This window comes from Aulonocara stuartgranti (assembly GCF_965226115.1).
Source record: "Aulonocara stuartgranti genome assembly, chromosome: 3".
In the NCBI taxonomy this organism is placed as follows: domain Eukaryota; kingdom Metazoa; phylum Chordata; class Actinopteri; order Cichliformes; family Cichlidae; genus Aulonocara; species Aulonocara stuartgranti.
The window spans coordinates 50,938,107-50,959,389 of NC_138941.1; the positions used below are offsets into that span (position 1 = coordinate 50,938,107).

At 38.5% G+C, this 21,283-nt stretch overlaps 1 protein-coding gene across 1 annotated transcript; it reads left to right on the forward strand.

Annotated features, from left to right (window-relative positions):
• The first annotated feature begins 1,245 nt into the window (after positions 1 to 1,245).
• Positions 1,246 to 14,210, forward strand: LOC309703805 (type I phosphatidylinositol 4,5-bisphosphate 4-phosphatase-B-like). Its single transcript, XM_082528721.1, has 7 exons — positions 1,246 to 1,544; positions 5,311 to 5,492; positions 6,913 to 7,019; positions 9,243 to 9,354; positions 9,531 to 9,583; positions 9,691 to 9,781; positions 11,267 to 14,210. The coding sequence occupies exons 1-7, from the start codon at positions 1,478 to 1,480 to the stop codon at positions 11,408 to 11,410; spliced, it is 756 nt and encodes a 251-aa protein (XP_082384847.1). The 5' UTR covers positions 1,246 to 1,477; the 3' UTR covers positions 11,411 to 14,210.
• Positions 14,211 to 21,283: the final 7,073 nt, after the last annotated feature.

Here is a 21,283-nt window from a genome sequence, read left to right on the forward strand (position 1 = left end):
TGAGCATTCCTCGCTGCACTGTACAGCATACACCACATTGTTAAGTTTGTGTCTTGGAGTTTTGTCTTTCGGGTGAACCAGTTTCTGTCTGAGTGTGTTGCTGGGTCTGAAATACACTGGGATGTCATGCTTGGAGAAAACTCTCCTGAGTTTCTCTGATACACTGGCTACATAGGGGATGACAATGTTGTTGCGTCTGTCCTTCTTATCCTCCCTCGCTGGTGTCTGGTCTTCTTTTCTGTGCCTCTTTGCTGACTTTAAGAACGCCCATTTAGGATAGCCGCACGTTTTGAGTGCTTCGAGGATGCCAATGTTCACATTTTGGACAGAGAGGACAGATGGTTTGAAAGAGGAGTGAAAAAAGCCATCTATGTCCACTGTGAGCGACCATCTTTGAACAGAGGTGGGGGTTTACGACACCAACTCTCTGCCATCTATAATCCAGTTTTTGAGATCCCTTCCCAGACGCCTTAACGCCCACTCACATCCTGGGCCATCTGACCTCAGGAATTCGCATGATAAGGTGGGGCCAGGTTTCACAATGAACACACCCGAAACGCTGGCTGATTGGGACCCACGCACAGTTTCACACCTTGGCTCAGGCGATTAGAGGATCATCAGGGGGTCCTTTTGTCCCTCTGTGGGGGGTTACTCCCACTAGGTTTATATCTGGGACTCTCCACCATTTGACCTTAGAACTGAAGAAGCTTCTCGGATGAGAGGTAAAACGTCTTCAAGCAACTTAAAGAAGTCCAGACGCTTTTCTTTGCAAGCTCCTTTGACAATAAATAATCTCATAAATCCAACCGTCCCTCTTCCACTATGGGCTGGAACCTGCCAGCTCTAAAAGGTGGGATACACCCTGGACAGGCTGCCATGCTAACCGTAGTCATAGAGAGTTAGCTTTAACCAACCTGCCATACATGTCTTTGAACTGTGAGAAGAGACACAAACTTAGCTGTTTATTATTATTATTATTATTATTATTATTATTATTATTATTATTATTATTTGTTGTTGTTGTTTTCTGATAGGGTAGAGGAGAGATGCCAGACTAAATGTCATTGCATTTTTATAATGACAAAGTCTAACCTATTCTATTATGTGCACATATACCAGCAGTAATTGTAATGCAATCATCGCCTTACAGTTTATAATTGTTGTTAGTCAACAAAAGCAGAAGGACCCGCCCATTCAAACACGGCTCGTTCATTGGTCTAGCCCGTTGTCCGTCACTTCCTGACTCCTTGAATCATGTGACAGATGTTTTTGTTGTATCGTTTCCGCGTTTAGTGAATGTTTTCGCCGCGTCATGTGGCTGTCAGTAACCCAAACCTCTAGCAGGGTCAGGAGTTGAAAGCCTCACACCGACTCCTCCAAACAAATCTTTACCGGAGGTCCGAGGAGTCTCCCAGACGCCGCAGATACACTTCCCGCGGGGCGTTGTTGGAAGAAAGGCTTGGGTCCGGAGGGAGCGATGGCAGACGGGGAACGGTCACCGCTGCTGCCCGATCAGCACGACGGGACCAACGGCTTCTCTCCCGGTACAAGCTCGCACGGATATCTACCGAAACCTCAGAGTAACCTCTGTGTCCTTTTCACATCACCATTCAGAATACGAGCAGTCATTAATAGGCTTCAACAGCGTGGTATTGTAGTTTGTTTTTACCTTTAAAGGTGTCGTGTTGTAAACAAGTGTTAGCTTTCAGGCTAACGTTAGCCGTAAATAGAGACATTATCACACAACTACAGGGGATTCAACCCACACAAAAATTAATTGAAAACCGATTTTAGGGTGATTTACCAAAGCTAATGAGCACCTTTGAGCTGTCAGCGGTCTATAACAGATGTTAGGCATGAAAAACCGGGTGTTTGAAAGGCTTTTCATGTGGGTGAGTTTGATTTGGTGATTTGCATTATGATAAGGGGTCAGAGCTCCCGGCTGTCAGATCACTGTAACAACGCTCTGTGGTTAGTCATTTATCAAGCCTGAACAGCAAAAATCAGCAGGTTCTGATTGTTCTCATGTAAGGATTTGCTGCTTTTCTTTAGTGCATGGTATTGAACATTGAGTTCTGATGAAACAGGCATAAAGTAAAGTAATTTAAAAACTTCGTTTTGGACTTTTAGGGATATCTTAATTGTAAAATTCTCGACCAATACTAGAGATTACAAATAACAATGTGACCAGACCATTTTTGTTGTGTCATTATTTCACTATTGTTGTGGGTTATGTACTTTTTTTCTTGTACCAGGAAAATATTAAAAATCACACAAATTTCCCAAACCTTTGAGTTGTTCCGCTTCAGCGGTTTCACTGATTTATCTGGCATTGCGTCATGAAACAATTGTTTCTCAGTTAGGGGAAAAAACCTGCAAGTCGGTCTAGTGATCACCACAGCCTGCTTCCGATTAATGACTGTGTCGTGCTCATGTGTTTTCAGTCTGTGCTTTGCCACAGGGATTTTTATACATGTTTTAAACATGTTTTGCTTCAGCATCTTCAGTCTGCTGAATGACAAATGTGGGAGCATGTTGGGTTTTTTTCTTCCTTCGCACCACTCTACCTCTGAAACCTGGTAGAACCAGTATTTTGGCATTGCTGTGTATTCTCAGGCACATGCAAAAGTAATTTAGTGACTGAAATGGAGAGAAACCACATGATGTCTGGTATCAGGTGGATGGACTGATACTATTTCCCACCTGTAAATACCTCAAAACTAATGGTGTATAAACATTACCTTTTTTTCAGATTGGGCGACGCTCCCATTTCTGGTGTGAGATAATCTGAAAACCAATAACAATCAACCATTTCTTTTCATTTCCTATACAGTATCGATACCAATACGGAGTACTAATCCGTTACCAGCAAAATGCCAATAAGTTGTAATCCACAATGTGAGTGAAGAAACTGGATATTATTTTTTTTATGTGTATGACAAGATCAGGCTTGCTGCCTTGCTTTGCTAACTTTAGAAAATAAAATGTGACAAATAAACAAGAATTTAGATTTACTGAATTCTTATTGAGCAGTAAAATGATAAACAAGGAACAAGATGACTGTTCTGTGCATGCCCGATCTCGTCTGAACTTGGAAGCTAAGCAGGGTCGGGGCCTGGTTAGTACGCAGATGGGAGATTTCTTGGAAACTGCAAGCTTTAGGGGCGGCTGTGGTTCAGGAGGTAGAGCAGGTCATCTGTCAGGTTTAATCTCCACCTCCTGTAGTCTCTGTGTCAAAGTATCTTTGGCCTAATTTGTTTTTCATAACTACATCTGGTTTTTTTTTGGTTTTTTTACATAATAAAACTCCTAAATGTCATATCCACTGCTTGTAAAAGGGAACTGATTCAAAACAAATAAGGACTCTTATTACTGCAAAATAATGTAGAAATCAAAATTATTTTGCAAAATTACTCCAGTGTGTATTTTGTAAATAAATGTTTACAAAATATACAAATAAATGCAAATATATATACATTTTATTTACATTATACAGTATTAAACATACATTATTAAACCTTTTTATTTCAATCAAGTAGATTTCCGTGAATGGTAAATGGCCTGTATTTGTATAGCATTTTTTTAGTCCCTAAGGACCCTAAAGCGGTTTACACAACCTGTCCTCCACCCATTCACACACACATTCACACACTGGTGATGGCAGCTACATTGTAGCCACAGCCACCCTGGGGCGCACTGACAGAGGCAAGGCTGCCGGACACTGGCGCCACCAGGCCCTCTGACCACCACCAGTAGGCAACGGGTGAAGTGTCTTGCCCAAGGACACAACGACCAAGACTTCCGATTACAAGGCGAACTCCCAACTCTTGAGCCACGATCGTGAACTTTATATGTCAGTTGACTAAATGAAATTAGTATAAATACTTTAGCTAAGCCTGTCACAACCTGTAAGGCAAGGAAATTTTATGGTTTGAAGTTAAGGAAAATGATTGTGCTGAAGGACAAAAACCAGAGAACTACTGCAAAGCAGAATGCAATTTATTTTTTTTATGTGAAATTAGTTGATTTTAATAGTCACCGGAAGGAAAAAAAATCGTCATTGAAGTATAACTATGATTAATTGCCGAGAAGCAACTCCATATAATAACTTGCAGAAATAGTATCTCAGTTTCTGGGATTTAAATGAAACGTTTTTTGGTTTTGTTTTGTTTTTTTAACTTGTAAGCTAAAATTGTTCTACTTTTCTGTGTGATCATGTCAGACATCACATGTCTGGCTTGTTTGTCTTTTTTCATTGCTCTTATCTCTGCTGTGACTCCAATTTCTCTCTCTCACTTCTCTGGTTGCTTCCTTGTAACTGTGACAGTCACTTGCTTTCTGTGCTTCCTGTATTACACTCACGGAGTTTTGACCCTTAACGGTGTCACACATAGATAACATTATGTTAATCAATATAATTAAACATACAATTTGCTGACCCACACATGAGTCAGTATAAACAAACAGATACACATCTAAATTCTGTTTGTGCACCTACTGTTTGTCTTGACCAAGCACAAAAGTGGTGATATTGTGAGCCAATACTTGTTAATGATAACGGTGTTTACTGAATTGCAGTGCTGTACCATTATACAACAGATTTGAAGAGTGAAAATGCAGAAATTTACCATCAGAAAATAGATGGCTCTTAGAAATACCCCACACAAAAGGGAGAAGCAGTTACACTGATCTATTAAGCCACTAGTTTCCTGATCAGTCTCATCAAGTTATAGTTAAAGATTTTATATATACACCACATAGACAAAAGTACCAGACCACAGATTTTAATCTTTGAATTCTAGTGTTTTTGTCTCACATGTTTCTAAAAGCGCCGAACCAAGCAGTCTGCCTTTACAAATATTTGGTTTGGGAATGGGTCCTTTTAAAGAGCTCACAGAGTAGGACTCTACTACTGCAACAAATTCATTACATTTCTTGCTTTCATTAGGGCTTAGCAGTATAATACCAAAGTGGAAGAGTTTAGGAGCCACGGCAGCTCAGCCTCAAAATGTCAGACCGATGTAAAGAAACAGGGCGGGGTCACCAAGTGCTAAGGTGCATAGAAGGCTCTGCTGACTCATGAACTGCAGTGCTCCAAATCTCATCAGTGCATTAATATCAGCACAGAAACTATGCGCTGGGAGCTTCATGGCATGTGTTCTCATGGCTGAGCAGCTGTAGATGTAATGTGTAGGTGAAGCAGTACTTCAGGCTATATATTTTCTGTATTTTTTATGATAAACAAAAGAAGTTGTTTTATTAGTGTTAATAAATACAGTATTTATAAAACCTCTTCTTCGTCTTCATCAGGTTTTGCTCCGTTCCCCAGCTCAGTGGCACCAGGCGAGCCTCCACCCCCGTACTCCCCACAAGGCAGCCCAGACAGCAGCAGTGCTCCGGTCATCAGCTGCCGGGTTTGTCAGACCTCCATATCTGTGGAGGGCAAGACGCACCAGCATGTGGTGAAGTGCAACATCTGCAATGAAGCTACGGTAAGAGGCAGATACAGAGAACTATATAGTCTTGATGTACCTCAACTACAGAAACAAACAACATTTATTTCCTACAAGCTTAGATTATAATAAATGTTAAGTATATTTAACACAGAAGTCCATTTTCCTCTGCAGGGACTCTTATTTTTATTGTAGCCTTATTTGAGATCCTATGTTGCTGCCTTGTTAAGTTGCTGTATTTTGCTGGTGCTACAAGAACTCAGTGCTTCTGTACACATTTCAAAATAAAAGTCATCTGGCATTGCAGTAGAATAAAACGGTAAACCCTTTCTTAATGGGGCTTTTATTGCGAAGCATTCAATGCTAAACACCACCTACACAGTATTTAAAACTCAATAAAGCAAAGTGGGTCTACATTAATGAGTCAAACACAACAAATGGAAAATGATCTTACTCATTGTAGTTATAACTGGTAATTATAATAACTATAATTAATTAGTTAGAATTAGTAAGGACTTGATGGAAGTGAATGGAGAAAAGCTGCACAGATAAAACAACTTTACCTGTTTGTTTTTAAGCATCTTTATCGTTTTATATGTGTAAAATGACTTATTGATATTAAGTAACTGAACAGTTTGAAGCTTTTTTTTTATGTTAAATAAGACTGGCTGTTAATTGTTCCATCATTATTGGAGGCCCATCTATAAACTGACTATGGGTTGTAATTTGCTTCTTTGTAATTGCCTCAGTCACTAGGAGACTGCCATAGTGTCTCTTAATTTGCATTGATGTCACCAACTTGTCTGCAGATAAGTACTTGCTAAGTGGTAGTGAAACTGATGACATTGACATTCAAAGTAAAATTTCAGCAGTAAGGCCCAACTTTTACTTTGCTTACTGCTTACATCACTTTGTTTCTGGTCTTGATGCTTAGGGCAGTTTTTGCTTCTTGTAAATTTCCACCTGGAGCATGATGGGAAATAATCTCAAAAGGAATTTAGTTGTTGTCTTGCAAATGGTGACCCTGTAAGATCAAGTCATTCCCAATTTTTATATTCTGTGACTTAAAACTCTGACTTGTGGCACACTTTTAGATGTGCCTGACTCTTTTCATTCAAAAAAAAAAAAAAAGACAGACTGTTATCTGCTTGAAAAATGAAGAAAATGATCTATTAATCCAGAAAAACATTTGACAAGAGTAATTGAAACCAGACTTTGTATACCAAAAAATAGTTAATAGCTTTTTAACATAATAGAAATCTGTACTTGCGTCAGTATTTGTTGGAAAGTTGCATTGGTAAACCACAAAATATCGGCGTGTTGGATTGTCGTTCACTTCTCCTTTTGTCTGATGAAATCAAAAGTAAAACAATTTAAGAACCTCACATTTGGAAAAGCCAACAGCAAATGTTTGAAGTTTCTTATTCTTCTATCTGTGTCTTCACCTCTCTGGTTTCAGCCCATTAAGAATGCTCCTGTTGGAAAGAAGTATGTCCGCTGTCCTTGCAACTGTCTGCTGATCTGCAAAGTGACGTCGCAGAAGATCGCCTGTCCAAGACCGTACTGGTGAGTCAGGAAAAGAAACAGAGGCTGTTTTTAATCCATCTCAGCTTTAACACGTAATCACACCACCTTTTCCAGCCGTTCAACAAAAGCAACCATTACGTGGTGTTAAGAGACTGTTGAAGGTACCCCCTTTTTGCAAAATTTCAGCTTTTGAAAAGTTATAATAATAAAAGCAAAAATTATAAACTCTAGTTATATGACACTTTTATTAACAAACGTTTTTATATTAAAGCCTGAAACAAAATTAAATATGTTTAAAAAAGAATAGAACAGACCAGATTTTATAAAACAGTTCTGGAAACAGCCTGGCATTACTGGCGATTTATGCTTCAAGTGGATATCTATGCTGGGCTACATTATAACCAAAAACCTCTCTGAAGCCCTATGATGTAAGCCGGTGTGCACCTACCTGTAAATGAGGTGCAGCCCAAAGCTGTTATTATTGGTCTTTTCAATACCATTGAGTTCTCCTGCGCATTTCCAGCTACTTCTTAGCCGCAGTTTTTAAATCAATCAGTGAGTTTATAACACTTATCATCTCAATATAAGGAACGATAATTATAGCTTCAGTATTCCCAGCATTTTATTTGTTTCTGTAACACTCACAGCACATACAAAAACCAGGACATGACCTCCCCAGTACACTTAATGGCGTGTTTTGACCCTTCAGTATAAAAATTGGTAAAAGATGTGGTTTGATGACTATTATAATAGCGTCTGGGTTTTTCCAAAGGTAGCTCTAATAAGCTGTTTATACAGAAATCAACCTCACTAACCTCTGATGCAGACGTGGTCATTTTGTTCTATAAGCAGGCTTGAAGTATGAAACTACTCCGAAAAGAGAAGCAAGTTTACTCCACATAGGTAAACCGTAAATCTTTCCATCTTGAAGTCTTGATTTTTGCCCTGACGGCAACATAATGTTCAGAAATCTCAGGCTCACGGCTGAATGAGCCTCCTGGTCTTCCTCGTCTCGCGTCTTCATCCACTAAGGTTTAGCAGAATGACGACCTGACATCGGTCAGACTGGAATATTTCCTGCTGCTGTCATCTTCCATTACTGCTGATTAAGTCTGTATCCAGTACTTTTTCAGTGTAAGCTGCTCTAAAGGCTTTTGGTGTCAGCTCTGAGAGAACAAACAGAGATTAATGAGTTAGTTAGGTGTGTTGAGCCGAAAGTCATGAAGGTGGACCTCTTCTTCATATTTTGATTTTCAGTGTTTTAGTTTAAAATTGGCTCTTGGTGTCTCATTTTTAAACCAACTAACAAATCATGATCCAGGGATGTCAAACATAAGGTCTGGGGGCCCAGAATTCTGCTGGCAGAAACTTTGGAGAAAGTGAAGGAGGACATAAAATTTGGGGTTTTACAGTTTTACAGCTTTTCCTACTCATAAAGACCTCCCCCATGGCCATACATACTATTCATTAATATCGCTTAAATAACAAAAAAGTTCCTGTTTGGTTTTTGGTTTTGTGTTTGTTCCCCACTATTTCTGTCTATAATGAAATTTTTGATTTGGACAGTGGGTCTGCAGTTAAAAACTGGTACTATTGTGAATTAACAAAAACTAAATATATATAGGTAAATAAAATATAGGTCAGTCTGAGTAATGAACTACCGAACAATTAGAAAACAAAAAAACCCTAAACATTTATTTATTACAGTTCAAGCTGAAAGAGTTGTTCTTTGCTACAGAAACATCTCTTTATCCTGCGAAAACCTGAGAGGTACTGGTGAAAAAGTGATTAAATGTGTAGCTACACCTCTTTGCACTGGATAAAATGCAAGTTTCCTCAGTCCAGCCCTCTTAAGATCACATACAGAGGGCTTTATGTCACCTATAATGTGAAATGAACTTTACATTCCTTTTCTAGGTTGTCTCACCGAGATTTTATGTTTTTTTTAAAAAAAATTTATTGGTCATTCCAGATTAAGTCCAAGTGAAATTCCCGCCTGACACTCTTAATCAGCTGGGGACTTTTTGTACAGTAACTTTAGTATATTTCCTCATTTGTTTATTTACTATAATCACTTCCAGTTACAGTTTTTCCAAGTCACACACCTTCATAGTACACAGAGCTGGCTTTAAATTTTTCAACTTTAGGTTCACACCCTTTTTTAAAAAGCTAAAAAGGTGCTTTTTGGACAAACTTTGAAATAAGCAGTAAAGGCTGTTCACATGGGTTTATGTTAAATCAGTGTTTTCTGTTCCCCGGCAGTAAACGCATCATCAACCTAGGTCCAGTCCACATTGGAGGGGACAGTCCTGAACCGCGGCGTCAGCCTGTTGGCATCAGAGTCATCTGTGGACACTGCTCCAACACATTCCTGGTAAAAGTCACACACTCACATGGCTTATATTACAGCTGACAGTGCCAGTTTTACTTCTTTATGCATTTATTTACTGACATCTACAGAATTATTTGCCAATGTACTCTTCTGCTTTACCCCCTGATAGAGAACTGTAATATATGCACACACTGACCTTTTCATTTCCTCTCTCTTAGTGGACAGAGTTTTCAGCCCGCACTTTAGCTCGATGTCCCCACTGCCGAAAAGTGTGAGTATGTCAGATGTTCACTTTCTGTGTGTGAGGAAGGTAAATAAGTGTTTTGCATTTATAATTTGAATTATTATTTTTTGACTGTCTCTCGGTTTGATTTCCAGCTCTTCTATTGGTTGGCGGTACCCCAGAAGGAGGAGCCTGCTATGCTTCCTGCTGTTTTTAATCCTCGCCGTCTCCACAGCAGGACTTTTGGTGTGTATTTGTGGGCGAAGATGTTGGAGTGATGTTAACTTTTAAACTGTTGGTCGATCAAATTGTATCCTTTTTTTAAAGATGATGATTAGGATGCCAAAAGCCAAATCGTTTAACCAGCAGACATCCTACTGCTGGAAATTTTAGGCGAAAATAAACTCAATAGCCATTTTATTATGTAAACATAAACTTATTATGTAATACTCTTTAGCCTTCAAAGCGGCCTTAACTCTTCATAACATAGATTTAACAAGCTATCAGTTAAAAACACTTCTATCTGCTTCAAGGTTCAACATGTTGTGTGCTCAGAGGTGCTCATCTATATACTTAACGAGTGATTATCTGGGTTTCTGTTCCCTTCCTGACTACTCAAAACAGTCTGGCCATTCTCTGACCTCTGACAAAGAAGCGTTTTCTTCCACAGACCTTAAGCAAACTGGATATTTCCTCTTTTTCACATCATTCTCTGTAAACCAGAGATGGCCATGTGGGAAAATCCCAGTAGACCAGCAGTTCTTCAACAACCATGACACATTCAAAGTCACTGTCGTCACCTTTCTTCCTCATTCTGGTTCTCAGTTTAAATTTCAGCAGATTATCGTAACTATGTCTACATGCCTAAATGCAGTGCTCTGCTGCCATGTGATTGGCTGATTAGATATTTGCCTCTCACCATTTAATTTTGGTTATCACCTTTTATTCATTGTAACTATTACTGTTAATAATTAATAAATTAACTGTTATTGCTGTACTTTAATATTTTATATAACCTAATTGTAAACTCTACTTTTGCACAAAAGGCAGATTCACAGATGCTCTTTTTGTTCACCTTTATATAAGTGACAACAAAAAAACTGTTTACTCTGTCTTTATTTACACCACCAGCAGTTACATTAAGAAAGAAACATGATTGTTATTCATTTCAAAGAGAAATAACTTAAAGTAGATCACACACTGCTCAGATGGCTTCAGAAAAGCCTTAATTCTCAACAATTTTTAGGTAATTTGGATGACATTTTTCAAGTCACACAAAGCGAAACATCATACAAAAGGTCACAAAAGAGAAAAGAGGCGCAGCACTAGCACAATAAGCAATAATATCATTGTAATTGTTCATAATTGTGTTCAATTTATACCCAAAGTTGCAAAGCAGCAGTGATGTTGCATGTTATCCCTTCATGTGTCCTTTAGTCAGCATGAGCTTTCATTAAGTATTCCCTTCGAAAAGCTGACAATTTAAACATGGTGTAGATTAGATTGAATCCACATATATAGTCGTGGTGGCGTGTGGTTAATATGTATTTTATTTTGCTGATTTTGTGGCTTCATTGAATGTTCACTACAGTAAATAATTATTTGTGAGGTGCAATTGCTAACTGGAATCACAAGTTGCCACTTTCAAAATAAAACATAAATTGAGAATTTTATATGACCAAAATCATTGAAAAATTTTTAAAAACGTCTTCTGTTTGCTTCTGTGTTCAGGTCGGTACCTGGAAGCCCGCCAAGAGCTCAAAAGGGATCTACGTGTCATGGGTGCTCCTGCTCCTGCTCACTTTGTTCACCATGGCCAGAACAATCTACTGGAAGTGTCTAAAAATTAGCGAACCCTTATCCAATGTCACATAGAGGGAGAAAGAGGGTGAGGAAGGTGAGGAGGCTGGTGTATGAGGAGGAGACATTTAAAATAAGAAAGTAAAGCGTTAGATCTCAAGTGAGGAAAACAGTAAGTCCTGACATCAACGAGGGAAGAAAAGATGGGGGAACAGTAGATATAAAGAAGGAAGGTTAAAGAAGAAAAGGTTTTTTAACATGTTAAAAACATCAAGTTCCTACAAAATTGGGTTAGAAAATATAAACATACACAGAGGCAAAATTCACATAATTCAGTTAAATTGCAGAGCTGCATGTGATTGTGACTGTGATTTTTGAGAGATCCGTACATTTTAAGCAACAGTAGATAAGGACACTCCTAGAGTGCAGTACTCCACCAAGGGCAATACTTTATCTTGGAGTTTAAAAATAAAAGTAATGTAAAGTTTTAAAGGTTCCTTCTTTTGCCAATCCTGTACTGCTCTGCCAACAGCAATGACGATCTCTGTTTAAAAAAAAAAAGACTTCTAGAACATCTAGGCATTAATTCAAACATGAGGCTGAACTTTTGCGCAGATTACCATGTTTTCCACTGAAGAGGTCCTTCATTGTTTGCCAAGACCATAAGCATGATTATGGAAATCAAAAATGTATTCACTTTGTTATTCCTGACTAAAATGTCTCAAGTAAATGAAGCCCCAAATAACCGATCTGGTTAAAGAGAATATTCTATTTGCCTAAAACGCTTGTGGATGGTAGCCAAAAAGATCCTCTATGCAAGAGAAAAAAAAACCTAAAATACAATGTGGACTTAATTATAAGAATAGTAGTAATCAGACTGGGTAGATCAGGCAGAATAATTTAGTAGTTAACTTTTTTTGCCAGCAACCAGAGGAGCCTACGTTCCCAAATTTGCTTTTAAATTGATCCAAAATGGAGCAGAACCAGTAGACGCTTCTCTTATTAAAGGACTAGTGTGATATTTTAAGTGAGACTGTGCACTTTGAAAATTGGGCAAGAAGACTGATATTGCTCATGTCTGTGTGATAAATAAGAATTTCAAGAATTTACAATGAGCATATCTTACTTTACCGTAGCATAGCTTTGTGTAAATGTAAATGAAATGCTGAAAAAGATTAAATTAAAAGTTGATGTTGTGCAGGGTATTAAGTGTAGGATTATTTGTTTACTATCATTTTTTTGGTAGCCTTGCATATAGCCGAGCTAGCTGTTTGCGTGTGTTTCCTCTCTTTATGCTAAGCTAGAGCTAGCCAAGCTATTTTTTTTTCTTTATTTGAAGCACTGACAGGAGACTGGCATCGATCAACAGCAAATTATTCTGTTTAAGGCCCCAGTCACACAGGATGGCACACCAGTTGGCAGCCACCTGGCAATGACTGGCCCAAAAGGAGTTGGCAAGTGGTTGCTGGAGGTTGCTTAGTGAAATTTATGCTGTGTTATCTACTCCACTAGTGTTAGTGGAACTTGCAAAAGTGCAACACACTCCAGAAAGAGGCCTTGCACTGTCAAAATAGAAGTTGTGGGTTTTGAAACATATTTGTTTCAGTGCTAAGCTTTTACTTTGAAGGGGAAAGGTCTCTGTTTTTGGGGTGTCATACGTTCGCATGGTTCACGAATGCTTGTCAAGTAGTTTATGAGATTTTGCGGAAGTCAATCTCTCCCGGGTATACTAGAGGAAACTGCAGTGATCTGTTAGTAGCCACTAGGAGATTTTTGGTCCAGCAGCCTGTTTGCGACTGATTTCACCCAGCACCTCCAGGACAGGAGGTTGCCGGGGGGGTGACAGACTGGTCTGTAGGCCTATGTGACAGAGGCCTAAACAAATTAAAGATGAATTATGCACAATGAATGAAAGTCTCACAGCAAACAGTTTTTTATAATGTTTCAATGTTTAATAACAAATCCACGACCAAACTATGAGAAGTACTTAAAGGACCTTAATTACAATATAAAGGCAGATGGCATCCGAAGGAACCATGTGGATTAATCATTAAATTTAAACTTTTAAATGTGTTTGCTGAGGGACAAATTATGGTGTGAGTTAAAATTGTATGTAAAAAGTGCTTTTAATGCATACAAATGAAATTATGGAACAAGCAAACCAGTGGAGACTGATATGAAGAGGGAAGTTAAGTTGTAGCTAATAAAGGCTTCACATGAGGAAATGATTATGGAGGGGCATTAACCTGAGATTAAATAGCACATGTTTCCTTTTATTTTTTTGTCATGTTGTGTAGTAGCACATCAGCATTCTTATCAGATCTTAGACAGGGTGTTTGGGGCATTTGATGTGATTTATTTTTTTTCTGTATTTGTTTTAACACCAGCTTTATTTTGTAATGATTCATGTCAGAGAAACTCAAAGTTTTTGTTTGATGAAAGGATGGCATGTTTGAATTTAGTGACAGAGCTTTGATATGTGTGTACTGTTCATATTCTTCAAAGTTGTCTTTGAATCACAGGTTTAAAACACTTGATCCACACGCAGGTTATTTTATTTATTTATCTGTTTTATTTGAATCAAACTACTTTCTCTGACATTCTAGTAGAACCTGTTAGAGTGTCCGTTTCTCCGTGGAAGTGCAAATATATCCAGTGGATGTTGATTATTTTAGACTGTACAGAATTGTCAAAGCTGTCTCTTCCCCCTCATGGCTGATTAATGTAAGTACCTGCTGACTGTGAAACATGTTGCACTACATTGTACAGATGAGCAACTCCTGTATCTTTGTTTCAATGTTATCCTGGTGGATGGAGTTGTTTTGTTTTTGGGTGGGGGGGGGATGCAAAACTAAGTAATACTTTTAACAACTTCCTCTGACTCCAATGTGCCTCTTATTTATTTACATATATCAGCTATTAATAATATGTGTCTCTCTTTGTCACAGAAAGTTATCAGAGTATTTAGGATGCATCGTAATGTCTTAAATACCCGTGAAACTTTTATAGTTTATGTTAGTTTCTTTTTATGGGGGCATATGGCTTATGAACCGAATGCCACACCACAGCATTTACAGTTGAATCTGATTTGCATGCCCATTCCTGGTTTACACTGTATATGTATTTTGTGGTTTTCTAGTCAAACTGGCCACTCAGTCAAATTTCAGAACTGCCTCAATTCTTGATGACGTAGATTCAACAAGGTGCTAGAAACATTCCTCAAAAATCTTTGGTCCACGTTGACATGACATCATCACACAATTGCTACAGATTTCTCAGACATACATCCACGATGGGAATCTCCCGAAGGTGCTCTGTTGGGTTGAGATCTGGTGACCGGAGGAGACTTGAGTACCATAAACTCACTGTCATGCTCAAGAAACCACTTTGAGTTCCAACCAGCCAGCAGAAGATGGATACACTGTGGTCATGAAGGCATGGACATGGTTAGCCATCAAGGAGGCTGGGGTGTTTAAACAAAGCTCACTGGTACCAAATTCTGACCCTACTATTATCTGTGTCCAGGTTTGGTGAGCTCCTGTGAATAGAAGTAAATGGCCTGCATTTGTATAGCGCTTTTCTAGTCCCTAAGGACCCCAAAGCGCTTCACACTACATTCAGTCATTCACCCATTCACACACTGGCGATGGCAAGCTACATTATAGCCACAGCTGCCCTGGGGCGCACTGACAGAGGCGAGGCTGCCGGACACTGGCGCCACCGGGCCCTCTGACCACCACCAGTAGGCAAACATGGGGTTAGTATCTTGCCCAAGGATATTTGGCATGCAGCCAGGAGGCAACCTGGGATCGAACCACCGACCTTCTGATTAGTGGCTGACCTGCTCTGTCACCTGAGCTACAGCCACCCACTGTAGTCGCATCAGTTTCCTGCTCTTCATGTTCTGGCTCACAGAAGCGACACCTGGTGTGGTCTTCTGCTGCTCTAGTCCACCTGCTTTAAGTTTTGCCTGAAGAGATGCTATTCTGCATACTTTACTTGTAATTAGTGCTTATTTGAGTTTCTTTTGCCTTCCAATTGACTCAATCTGGCGATGTTCCTCAGCAATTTTAGACCACTTTGTGTTTAGAGTAACTTCATTCACCTTTCTTCCCTGTTCTGATGCTTGACGTGAACTTAAGAAGATCGTCATATCATTATGTGATTGGATAATGAGACAGTTAAATTATACAGGAGCAGATTAATGGCCAGAATAAAATATTTGATGCTTCAGCTGATTGTTAATATTGATACACCAGTTTTCATCAGTATAAGAGAACAAAAAAAGTCAAGCATCAGCTGACAGTAGTCTAGAAACACAGCAACAGTTTCATGTCAGTAATAAATGTATTCGTTTTATTGGTTAGTTTTATTGAAGTAATAAACTCTTGGACTTTGACAAAACTTTATGCACATTCGAACTTTATTCTCTATGCAGAACCAGTTCGAAAATTGTTTGATAAGCAACCATCGAGAATGAATTGAACAATTGCTTCTATTAACTTAAATTAAAAGCCTACATTAAACAGATGGATAGATGAATGGATATTTATGAAAGGTATGCTAAAAAACAAAACTTGTTCAATGCATACAAATAATAAGACCATGTTATGTATTTAACACAGAACGCCACAAGCGGTCAGAAGAGCAGTATCTTTAAGTTAAATCTGCTGTCTTTAAAGCATTACCTGGAGTGTGTGTTAAAAAAGAAATGTATTGCCTGGAAATATTGGTTGCCATTGGTTTGTCTGATATTCTACATCATAGTTACCCCAAAGGTTCATTCTGTTCATCTGGACGTAGTGTTTTCAGTGGGAGAAACGTTTCGTCACTCATCCAAGTGACTTCTTCAGTCTCAGCTGACTGCAGGTTTCTCCAAATCTTATAAACAGTACATTTGCATAATGACTGAAACCAGCCCACTGAAGGAACAATGGGCTGGGAGGTCAGTTCCTTAATCTTAATAATGCAGATTCTCATGACTATTGATCAGCAACCACTGACCAAAACCCACTGATCAATGGCCATGAGTACCTTGAGTACCATTCACAGAGAGTTGGGGAATGGCTGCAATCGCAGCATTGTAAGACGGCGAAAGATGTACCCTTAGGCCCCCTCCTCGATTCAGAGATGGTCTTAGATGGTCAGAGAGGTATAAAATAATGGCGTACTGATCATGATAAGAAGTCCATTTGTAGACATACAGATATATGGTGATTCTTGCTTGTGTTATTTCTAAAAACACTAAACAAAAACCCAGCCTGTGATAAACGTAGAAGTCCTTAGTATATTTGATGATGCCAAAACTTTGTATAATACAATAATACTATACAGTGATCCAGCTACACTTATAGACAAGCTATAAATAATGTAATATGTGAGTCTATTTATTTCTATTTATAGCAGTTATTATTCATCTTAACTTGCATATACAAGTAGTTATCTTCACTGTGAGTCTCATTACTGCTAAAATTGATTTGAATTGATTTTCTTCAAAGTCGGACAGACATTGACTCAAAAAAATTTTTCCCCCACCCCCTTTTTTTTGCAGCTATCTACTCAACTCCATCATCGAAGCCAGACTATGAAATACCATACCATAGAACAGCAGTCCCCAACCCCCGGGCCTCGGACCGGAACCGGTCCGTGAGTCGTTTGGTACCGGGCCACGAGAGTTGAGGCTCAGGTGTGAAATGTATGGTTTTCAGGGTTTTCAGTGTTATTTTGTTATCGTTTTTATCGTTAACTCTGTTTTCCTGGGTCTTTTCACGTATGTTATGAATAAATCTTCTTTTTTTCGGTACCGGTACTAGTTTTATTTTGTTGTATGTAAAGGCCGGTCCGTGAAAATATTGTCGGGCATAAACCAGTCCGTGGCACAAAAAAGGTTGGGGGCGGCTGCCATAGAACAGCACACGTCTGTATTTGGATGTATGCACATGCTCAGTTCTGTTTAAGTTAAATGTTTGTATAACTGTAACCCACTTTATCTCATTGGGTAATATTGTAGTTTTACAGAAGCTTGACTAAATACTTTGAAGCGGCTTCCTGTACAATGTTTGTGTCTGTAGCAGTCAAAAAAGATCAAGAAAAAAAACATGCTTCAGTAACACTTCAAAAATTAATTGTGCCAGGGTTAACAGATGAGACGTTTTGATCTTCTATGTATATCATAACTTATACTTTGCTTGCATCTGTCTCTCCAAAGAATCTCACTCCTTCCTCTTCAGTCTCTATCCCTTCTCCCCCTCTCCAGCTGCTGCCTCAGTGGGATGGGTGTAGTTTAGTGCCGCGTTCTTCCCGGATTGTCTTTCAGTCTCTCGCGGCTCAAATACCGCTGAGGCCACTAATGGCTTAAGCCTCAAAAAATCTGAAATGCTTGAATCCTGGATCACCCTACCCCTGGGATAGCTGGAAATCTGAAATCAAGGACAACTGGAAAATATACTTTATAGAAAGCTGCAACGATTTACTGGCTATTTTTTCTGGGGGATTTTTTTTTTTTTTTTTAAGTATTTATCATGTAGCAGATTGGGCTGGTGATGTTCTCCGGTAACATAAAATACTTGTAAATGTGGATCTGCTTCTTCAGGATTTCATCACAAAAGAAATACGAGCACTGGATTTATTAAGAAAGCATTACATTTTTATTTGTAAACCTGGAATTCACAAAAATTCCCCTTTTTCTCTCTTAATGTTGGGATTGTTGGATGGATCAAGTCTTAAGGACTCAAAACTTTCTATCTTAAATAAAAATTGTGCAGGTGTGTATGAATGTGGTTACACACAGGATTAAGTAAGGAAGTGTGAGCTGCTTGTGCCTCTGTTTGTGTGCATAAATGTGTATGGATGTTTATAGCCATGTTAGAGGAAAAGAAGGACCAAGGTTCTCCAAAACAGAACAAACCATCAAAGATCAACAGCGGCAACACCTGTCACTCGACATTGGGTAAAACCAAGTATATCTCAAACAGCGGCAACACCTTCAAACCTGCACACGGGTGAGAGAGGAAAATCTTTGTGTTTCATTTCTTTTTCTGTCTGCAAGTGACAAATGCAATGCATGTGTGCATTTTGTATTAATAATGCCTTTACCTTTCATATGTGTGGAGAAAATGTGAATATGCAACAAAAAAAGTTTTAAAAAGTCATACAATCACAACCTGGATAAATGTTAAAAAACATTTTGCTAAAAAAAAGAAATGTTATTTCTTTTGTTAGAAATAACATTTCTAACCAAATATAATGTAAAATCAAGATTTAAAAAAAACTACCTTTGTCTTTTTAAAACATTTTTTATTGTGTGACTTTTTTCAGGGGGTACAAATACAAAGAATAACAGTACTAATGATGAATGTTGAGAAACAGTCAACCTTAAAATCCTGCTAAATGTTGGTGAAGACTTTTATCCACAGTCGCGACTATATTCTTGTATGTCACGTGTGCATATGGAACAATTAGCAAGTTGGAAATAGTCCTTTGGTATTAACCCTGGCCCAAACAGCTCTTACAGCTAAAGGAAGACAACAACTGCATGTGACAGGGCTATGCATGTATATGTGGATGTCCCATCTGTCTAGATCCAAGTATTTAAAAGTTTTATTCATGTGTGTACATGCATGGTACCACCAAACATATGTTCTTTAGTTGATGACAACAATGAATTCCCTCGATTTCGATTCCCATTTCAATCAAATCCAGGTAGGAGGAGATGAATGTAAACATCTAATACCCAGCTGATATCACTGCAAAGTAAAGAGGGCAAAGAGAATAAAGCTCTGTAGTTATTCAGTGAAGTGGCCTAACAAAATGTTGAGGCTGTATATGCTAGTCCTACTTGCTGCTACAGGCATGTCTGAGAGATGTTTATGTGAGTCTTAAGATTAACTGCAGTGGAAGATTCCAGATTCGTTTGCTATATTAGAACAAGACGTTGATGTTGTTCCAAAATCTGGCTCAGAATAGCCAACTTGGTGAAGATGTTCCTTTGCTTGGTGTGAAGAAACTGTGGGCAACTCAAGATGTTTGGATAGAAGTTGTTAATTGTAACCACCTATGGTATCTTCATTGTTACCATAGCAGCTGTTTGACAGTTTGACTTTTAACTGGATCCATTAATGGTCAGATCACAATGTCTTTACCTTTCATTTGTATCGCCATCTCTTTTCTCAGTGTTTCATTCATTATTCACCCATTCACTCATTCACTGCAGTTTGCAGCCTTTTATTTCCATGAATGAAACCCACTCATTTGGTCATTCATCTGTTAATTCATGTATTCACTCATTCACCCATAATCCATAAGTTTTACATTTATGTAAGATCTATAAAACATTCAAGCTTGAAGTACTGTACTGTTTTATCTAGACTTTTAAAGAATAGAGTCATCCATCCATCTTCTTCCATTTATATGAGTCCTAGGCAGTCTAAACAGAGCTTCAGTCTGTCTCCCAGATTGCCGCCTTCATCTCTTTCAAGGTGACATCGCCAGCCAGCCCAGATACATAATCTCTTATTTATCTGAGAGAGCCTAGGTTCTCACCTATGAGGCACCGGAAGGCATCCAAGTCAGATACCCACTGAGAAGTATTCTCTAATTCCTGACTTAAAACTATGCCATCAAAACAATTGTAATTGATTTTAAGGGACCGCTCAGAAGACTGCAGGTGCTCCAATTAATAATAAAAACACATATTAAAGTGTTTTCTGATCTGACACCACTATTTCTTAGGCCTAGGAAATCTTGCACAAACCAGCAACCTATCAGTAGCTGTGACTAAAATATGAAGCTTAATACGAAGCACAAATCTTTACTTTTAAGCATCAGATTTAAGCATCAACTAATGGTGTTTTTTTTAATGAAGTTCAACACAACCACATAAAGCACAATTCTGGAGACAAGTTAAGAAGGTCTATGCTGATTTCATCCAAATGTATGACAGGATAAAATAAGAAAGGGATGGCACTTTAGATCCAAAGAGATCCCGTCGAGAGAGTGCCTTGGATAAAGATATGTGAATCTGGGGAGTGCCAAAAATTAGGAAAAGTGGTGACTGTGGTCATCTTTTACTTTTACATGGCTTGATGCTGGTTAGGCTAACTGTGGTGGGACAGATTTGGACAGATCAATGATGATTAAATTGCAATTATTATATTTTTTAGCCACCAGGTGGTAGGCATCAATGACACAAATTTTAACTTCTTTACAGGTTGTGTATTGACTTGATTTCAGTATTTATTGTGCTATAAATCTGTTTTTAACTGTACTAAAACATCTCAAATTGCTAAAGGCTGCACCATCTGCTTCTGCTGTTTTCTGTCAGCTGTTGCTCAGGTCGTGTACAGTGGGTTTCTCAGAGCTTTTCTGGCCATGTGTGCCCAAATTAAAGCTGTCAGTATGCTATAAAACTAAAACCAATTATCTATAGGAGGCTAAAGAGCCAGAGCTGAGCTACACTCCTTACCTTTACCTTATCTTACCTTTTCCATCACATATTAAGCCACTGATATAAAAACATTGACTAATTTCCTATGTTTAGATTATGTGATTATGCAAGATACTGAAATCTAAGCGCTCCTTCAGTTCAAAGACACACTGACCTTATAGAAACATTGTCTGAGTCACATACGCATTTAGCCTACATACTCACCATATGACCAAACACCTCGTAAATGTTTGAGAGGGTTTTGGTTTGTGAAATTTGATGCTGGTTATCATCCAAACCAGTGGATTTAAAAGAGCAGCTGTTCCCTTTTCTCCACTTTGTCGTTTTTGCTTTTTTAAATTTATTTATTTATTTATTTTTACCATCATTTCTTCTTTACTTTTCCTCTTTAATGTGCAAGCATTCTTCCTGGAGTTCCCACCATTCATTTTCATTGTCTTTTGTGGCTTTGCCCTTCCATGCCCGTTGGCCGGGACGCTTTAAAGTAGTTTTCCAGACAATCT

Bases quoted from the DNA above. Each gene is read 5' to 3' on its own strand.
- LOC309703805 (XM_082528721.1), top strand. From the start codon at position 1,478: ATGGCAGACGGGGAACGGTCACCGCTGCTGCCCGATCAGCACGACGGG. The intron at 5,493-6,912 runs GTAAGAGGCAGA...CTCTGGTTTCAG, and splicing joins ACATCTGCAATGAAGCTACG to CCCATTAAGAATGCTCCTGT. The intron at 9,355-9,530 runs GTAAAAGTCACA...CCTCTCTCTTAG, and splicing joins ACTGCTCCAACACATTCCTG to TGGACAGAGTTTTCAGCCCG.